At 36.6% G+C, this 7854-nt stretch overlaps 1 protein-coding gene across 1 annotated transcript in view; it reads left to right on the top strand.

Annotated features, from left to right (window-relative positions):
• Window positions 798-7854, top strand: part of LOC109846266 (protection of telomeres protein 1b-like) — a gene marked incomplete at its 3' end in the record, with an annotated part of 28052 nt that continues 20995 nt past the window's right edge. Inside the window, exons 1-2 of the mRNA XM_020415492.1 lie at window positions 798-1170; window positions 6339-6496. Of these exons, the coding sequence (XP_020271081.1) occupies window positions 1112-1170; window positions 6339-6496 (217 nt within the window). The remainder of the gene's footprint in view (window positions 1171-6338; window positions 6497-7854) is intronic.

Genomic DNA, 7854 nt, shown 5'->3' with positions numbered 1-7854 from the left:
TGATGCTCAAACCTTGTATCGCCTTCAAAGAGACAATCCCGATGTACTTGCTTCACCCATGTTGATAACCTGATCTCTTCAAACGAGAATCCTGCAGAGAATCCTCCAAACAAGCCCCAAGCCAAACCCGAAGGTCTGATACCAATTGTTGTGCGTAGCGGAATCCGAAAAGAACACAACCAAACTGAGATAGAATCACAACCAATAGGTAAAACAAGAACCAAACAATGCAAGACACAAATTATACATGGTTCGGCAAGTTGCCTACGTCCATAAGGCAAGGAGAGGATGGATTTTACTATTAGAGAGAGAGAGAGAGTACAAATAGAGATTATAAATTCACTCAAAACTCACAAATTAATCTCTCAAACAAATCTCTCAAATTTCTCATCAAATCTCCCAATCACGCGGCTCAAAAGTATCTCTTCTGTGTTTTTTAGAGAGAGAAATCTTAAACAAATCGTGTTTGTATTTATATCAAACATCAATCCCAAACAGATCAGGAAACCAAGCACAGGCCCATACCCGAGTCGCGGTCGACCGCCATTGACCTCGCGGTCGACTGACCAGAGGGCTGAAAACTCAGCCTGACAATTACAATGTTTGCAGGCCTAGCCTCGCGCTTGACCGACTAGAGATCCAAAAATGCACCCTGTAATGTGTACGTTTCCGGTCGACCGGGCCAAACCCCGCGGTCGACCAGACATCATCCAAGTGCATGTCTGCTTCGTTCTTCATGAACTTCGTCGCCGTCGTTGCCGTTTCTACACATGCTCCACTCTTGCAAAAACTATTCTGAAATGCCATCGCATTTTTTTGTTATGTACGCATCGCGTACCCCGAAGTACTAGTGAGTATTTGTAAAAAGATGTTGAACAAATGTGAAAGGAAATTAAAGAAGCCTTTCTTGCTGCCTCTAAATTATCGAGAAAAAGTGGAACTAATAATAATGAAATTAATGGAGAAACAAAAAAGAATTTGGAACAATTAGGCTTAGCTTTGGGCTATGAATTTGGGCCGGCCTCAGTTGCCGAGAACATCATCACGCGCAGAACACGTGCCAAGAACTTGGGCGTAGCAGAGCGGCGAAGCGAGAGCGAAAGCAGCGAGAATGGCGATCGGAGGCGGAAGCAATGACGTAAATCAGACGGAGGACTGCACAGTTGCCAAGTAAGAACCTTCTCCACTCTTCACATAAATATTCAATTTTTAATTCCAATTTAGGGTTTGGGGGTTTTGATCTCTTGAGTTCTAAATAATAAGTTGATTATGTAAAGGAGAGTCCTTACGTATTTTGTTGAGAGAGAGGGAAAGAAAAGGGACTAAATTTCTAGTAGATCAGCAGTCTTGATGGTTGCCGTCTACTCAAATCTTTCATATTGCAAAAGTTCATTAAGCCAGAGAATTAGGTGAAATATAAAGAAATTTCTATTAGCGAGAAAATATATCATCCAAAAATTGGATTTGAATGGCTTACTATAGTTTGGCGTAATCCTTAAATTGCTATTGGAAGCTATCCATATAGTTTGTCGTAAATCTTAAATGTACTACCAACCTGGCTTATTATGGGGAATGCCTCTAGCACAATATGCATTGAGACATCTATTCCTCTATAATAATGGGAGGATCCAAGATTCACTTTTCATGCCACAGTAAATTCTACACTGAATTACTGTACCATTGTTACTGTAGTACAAACAGGAGGATCCAAGTAAAAACAGGAGGATCCAAGGTTGACTATCCATGCCACATAAAAGACTAGTATTTATCACTGTAGCTCGGCCGGAATACTGTACCATTTAAAATGTTACTGTAGCACATGCAAAAACTGTATTAAATACAGAATTAGTGTAGCGGAAATAAAAAAAAATGGAGGTCGTGCTTTGCACGCGGTGCACATTAGTTCAAGATATAAGAGCAAACTTTTTTACTCTGAATTTTGTTTCAGTTGTCCTATAAAGCAAACATTGAAAACAGAAGGTGAACAGGGGCATAATATTCAATAGGCTAAAACGGAAGGCAGGGAAGGGAATGCCACATAGGAACCGCTCAAAGCACGTCACTTCTTTCTTTGAGTTTCGATACTTCATAACCTGACCATTGGGTTGAAGAAGCAGAAGAACGAACCGCTATTTGCTTTCTTTTTATTTTTCTTCTTAAGGTGCTCTTGCATGAAATAATGGTTCAAGAGGGAGAATAATCGCGTAGGAGTCGACAATGAGATTGAGCATTTGATCCTTAATGAGCACTTTCCCTCATTCTCATGTTGTATGAGCCAGTTATCTGTGGTTTGGACTGCACACGTCTCATAATGTCTAATTTTCTTTTTCTCTCAGTTCTTGTCGTATTTAAGCAAGACCCTCTCCTTTACAGAAAATATTCCTCGATAAACCAAGGTCAGTAGATAGGTTGTATCAATGTCATGCGACATGGAATCAGAAACCTCAGCACCATGCTAAAGTGTTCTTCAGTTGTGCTAGTTTTGACTTATTTGGATGTCTTATCATTTGGTATTTGTATACATCATCCCACTTTGAAGTCTTTCTTATATATATATGATTGAGCATTTTTTATGTGTTTACATCGGCTCCCATCAATCTTCTGTAATTGTCAAGAGATTTGGTTGAATTTGACTGATAGAGACTTGTCCTGATTCAAGTATCTAGACTTCTGGCTATGCAAGGAACGAGCCAGTGTTCCTTTCTTCATCATTCATCCTTATAGTTTATAATATGTAAAGGATGATTGGCACATGCTCTGCAGTTGCATGACTAAAACATGAACTAGTAGGAAGGTACACCACCTTCTTGGTAAGTGGTCTTCTATCATCATACAGCCGTATTTACCTTCAAAATCTACATTCCCTATGAAGTAACAATTGATGAGCTGAGAAATCTGCTCATATCGTATTTAACTTTCTTCAGTGGCTCTTAAGATTGTCTTGCTTTCTCTTTATTCCTCTTTTTCCCTGATGTATCAAATGATGACAAGGTTTTTTTTGAAAAGATTGATGACAAGGTTTTAAATATCGGTTATCAGGGATTTATCGGACAGACAAAATCCACATCGAATAGCAGATATCGAGTATATATCGGGGATAAGTAGTGTTTATCGAAGTGATATTACCGGATAGTAATATACATAATATAATATTTTAGAATGTAATCTAACCAAACTTAATGAAATATAAACATACCAAAATGTAAATAATTACGTTTAGGATTACTAACCAATAGTAGAAACTCGGGTCGGTCGGGTTTAAAGTGCATTAAATAGGTGACTGTTGCCCGAAATTAAAAGTCAAGCTAAAGGCCGATAATCCCGATCTTTAGGCCGACAATATTGGCTGATAACTCACTTTATCGCCGCATTATCGCCTATAAACATCCACAAACGATAACCGATTTAGAATCGAACTTATCATAGCGAAAACCCCCCAAAACTGATAAATCGCTAATAATATTGTTTTATTGGCCGATATTTAAAACATTTATTGATGAGCAAATAAAGTTTTTTTTAACTTGAGAATGAACTAGTGTTGCCTTTAGCATGTTGATGGAGAGACATAACATAGTGCTATCTAAACAATCCTCATTGATCTTTGAATGCCAAACACTTGCACCCACAAACCAATTTGTAGGGGTATTTTTTAGAAAGTGTTGTGAAATACTCCCAAGTTTTGGAGTTTTTAACTAAAATTTCAAGTTTTATAATGTTTTTGTACCAATGTTTTAAATGTCAGTTGCGATGTCGGACATGGCGGCCAACATGTTGGATCCAGAGCCAAACAGCCACGATATGACACAATTTATAGTGTATTGCATTTTTGGGCATAAATTGGGGACATATCGGCTAAAATCGCATATTGTAGGAACAATTTTGGGTTCAAATTGCGTACGATTTTAGAGTTATTTGTTTGGAATTATTAGCTTGCTTTTTTCAAATGTTTGCAAACTTGACCCGACCTGAAAACCAACTTAAAACACTATACCCTCTTCTCTAATATCCAATTAGGGCTCCTTTGCCCAAATCCGTCTCTTCAACTCATGCTTCTCCTTCAATGCCTTTTCTTTGACCCAGTGTCTCCTTTGGCATTCCTCCAATGATCCTCCAGTGCTTCTTCATAAGTTTTCTCTTTCTCTATTCTTTCTCCGTCCTCTCGTGCTCACTCGCTTAGGCTATTTCTCAAGCTCTTTATCTCTCTATTTCAGGAGAAATTAGGACTTCCACTGTTGGAAGGAGACTAGGACTTCCACTGCACAACACAATTACTCTCTTTTTCTCTTCCACTCACTCTCACTCTCTCTCTCTCTTATTCATCCCTCTTTCTCTGTCTGTCTCTCTCTCCCAGAGTCATCCCTCTCTTTCTCAGTCATCCCTCTCTCTCAGCCATCCCTTTCGGCTCTTAGTCATTCCTCTCTCTCTCTTTCAGTCATCCTCCTCTCTCTCAGTCATGCTTCTCTTTCTCTCGGTCATTCCTCCCTCCCTCTCTCTCTCTCTTAGTCACTCTCCCTCATTCTCTTGGTCTCCCTCTTTATTTCTCAGTCTCTCTCACAGTCAACCCTCTCTCAGTCATCCCTCTCTTCAGTCTCTGCCTCTTTAGGACAATCTATTTTTACATATTTTGGTGTTGCGCAATGTAAACAGTTGGTTAGTTTGATAGTTCTAATTTTTCACAAAGTAAATTAACAATTTTCATCTATATTGATTTGTTTCAAGATGCAATCAAGGAACAAGTTTCTACAATCGATTAGTGATCCTAAACATTATATGTTATTTACTTTTTTGTATGTTTAAACTATAGAAGTATTTCTTAGATTGTATATTGGAGATTATATTACACATATACACTACATCTGATATGGCAATCCGATATTTATTACATATCCCTGACGTGTCCCCGATTTTCGCTATCGGAGATGGATTTTAGTCATCTGACATGAACCTGACATCCGACATTTAAAATCTTGTCTTGTACAAATCACTTCAAAACACATAGGGATCTTTCCGAATTTAACTTTAAATGGATTTGATTTCTCAGCACAGTTAAACCAGTGGAGAAACTACTACCTTAATCACTTCCCAGCTATTTGTTCACTAGATCATTGCCGAAAATGGAATAAATACAATATGTAGGGCAAATGAATCATACTGTCCAAATCATAATAAGTTATTAATACAACAAAGTAGGAAGGAGAAAAACTATCATTTGAGGTTATATACAAATAAAATGAAAAAAAAATCCATTTCTAAATGGGTTTTCCTAAGAAACCACCTTTAAAATAGGGTCATTCTACGTAAACCACCATTGATTGTCTATTCATACACAAACTATCTTTAAACCGTTTTTTATAATAATCAGTCCATGGACTCACTTTTCAATCAAGTTTTTTTTAATATAGTGATTAGTTGTCAAAAACTAAATATATTAGAGGGATGATCTATGACATAGGTTAGGTTAAGATCAATTAACCAAAAAAATCAACTAAAAAGTGGTCTCAAATGGTTGATTGAAACAAAACTCCTATAAAGATATTTATGTATAACTAAATATCAAAGATAGGGGAAAAAACTCTTTCTAAAATGCAAAGTTGGTCATAGCAGAGGTGAGTAGGTGAAAATACAACAATAATACTAATTCTTTACCAAGGTTTTAAATGTCGGCCGACATGTCCGACATGTCGGCCGACATGTCCGACATGTCGACCGACATGTCCGACATGTCGGCCGACCGACACGACATGGACGTTTTCAACTCGTATGTCGGTTTTCAGGGCCAAATTGGAAATATTAGGGTCATATCGGGCATATCGGCCTATTTTTTAGCTTTGAAAAATCGGCCGATATGATACTTTTTTTAAAGGTCTGTTTTTTGCATATCGGCCTATTTTTTAGCTTTGAAAAATCGGCCGATATGATACTTTTTTTAAAGGTCTGTTTTTTATTATCGGGTTTGGGTTTAGTGATAAATACCCAAAATCGTTTGACCCGTTCTCATGTTTAAGAATTTCTTATGAACCCGATAGAAAGAATTTATGAACGCAAATCCATATATTATTTACTTTTTTATATGTTTAGTCTATAGAATTTATAAAGTATGCTTATATTGAATTTATGAATGCTTAGATTACATTTAGGACATTATATTATACATATGCGCCTACCCGATATGGCAATCCGATATTTAGTCAATGTCTCTCGATATATCCCCGATTTCCGCTATCCGACATGAATTTCAGCCATCCGACATGAACCCGACATCCGACATTTAAAACATTGCCAAGGATTATGGTAAAGGAGATGGAAATAGATAATTTTAAAACAATAAATTTCTTCAGGGAAGAGAAAATGAAAGCTTGGAGAACAATGGAGAAACCCTCGAGTAGCCATTGCATCTATCTTCCCATAGCTGAAGCCAAGAAAACCATAAATAAGTTGGTAAATATTTTCGTCAAAATCTCAGAGGTCGGATTCCCTAGGAAATCCAAAGGAACAGGTTCCTTTTCTCGCACTTTATCCTTTTCACTTTTATTTTTTGGAATTTTGCTTTTGTGTATAGTTTTTAGATTCAATTTCATCTGGATTGGCTCTTATGCTAGTGAACTAGGTGATTTTGGGGTTGCGGTTTCAATTTTATGAGTTAGGTCTTTTGGAGGTTTGAAGATTAGGGAAATTCGAGATTGAATCCCTTGATTTTTCCATCAAAAGCCCTTTTATTTTTATATTTTAGGAGTGAGTGTTTTTGCTCGTTTGAAGATTGGGTAAATTTTTCTATCAAAACCCTTATATTTTATATCTCATGGCCGTTCCAAGGTTGAGTTAATGCTTCTCACTTGATACATTGTGAAATTGTCATATTGACCGAATCGGGAGCTAATCATGGGTTTGTAAGAGATATGAGTTCCCTTCCTCTAACCCCTAGCTTTTAAGAGTGAGCTATTTACAATTTGACTACAAGCTAACTTTCCTTGTCAAAATTTAAAAATAAAACAAGTTTAAGATAATCCATGCGGGCTAGGAGTTAACCTCTTAACATGATGGGTCTATTTATCAAGGACTAAGCAATAACCCCGTTATTATTTATAAAGAAAAGGATGACAATTCCTCGTCTTTTAAAACTGTAAAGTCAAAAAATAACAAATGGGCAGTTAATAGTGGACTATGTTGCATGAGTATTTCTATTTGGAGGCGTACCCATATCGTACTCATTCACTATACAAACTTTAGTGGACACTCCTTGGATATTTGCATACACTTATTCAAATTTGTACTAATCATAAAATACACGTTTTAAATTTAAAACACTCGTCGTATACTTCTTGGATGTATATCCTACACTTTACATGCAATCCTTGGAACTCTTCATACGTAATTTGGGTTTTTTCAGCCTCCCTAGTTTAAAGCTATGATTATAAGGAGTCTTTGAATATCAAGTTAAAAGGCGAGCAATTTTCTAAATTATCGATTTATATTATAAAAGAATCATATGATGTTATAGGAGTTTTATTTCATAGTTCGTGAAATAAAAAAAATAATGTTGATCTCATGTAAATTATTATTATATATACATGTATGTGTAGGCAGATCCTCTTATTCTACCTTTTAGGCTTTTACATATTTGTCATGTCCCATACTTGAACCCTGTATTTGTATAACTTAGATTTTGGGTCATAAAAGATCTGGGTTCCTTGTAGCTAGCTTCTAGGAGTGAGTTTTCCTATGTTTGTTACAGTTTGGCAATGATTAAGCGGGGTTAAGGAGAGTTAAAAACTTTATTATATCACCAAACACAAATGACAACTTTTAACATAATCCATTTACATGGGCTAGGACGACTTAACCTCTTTACATGAG

Source organism: Asparagus officinalis, chromosome 6 (genome assembly GCF_001876935.1).
Source record: "Asparagus officinalis chromosome 6, Aspof.V1, whole genome shotgun sequence".
In the NCBI taxonomy this organism is placed as follows: domain Eukaryota; kingdom Viridiplantae; phylum Streptophyta; class Magnoliopsida; order Asparagales; family Asparagaceae; genus Asparagus; species Asparagus officinalis.
Note: the sequence above shows the minus strand (reverse complement) of the source record. Positions and strands in the feature narration are given on the sequence as shown.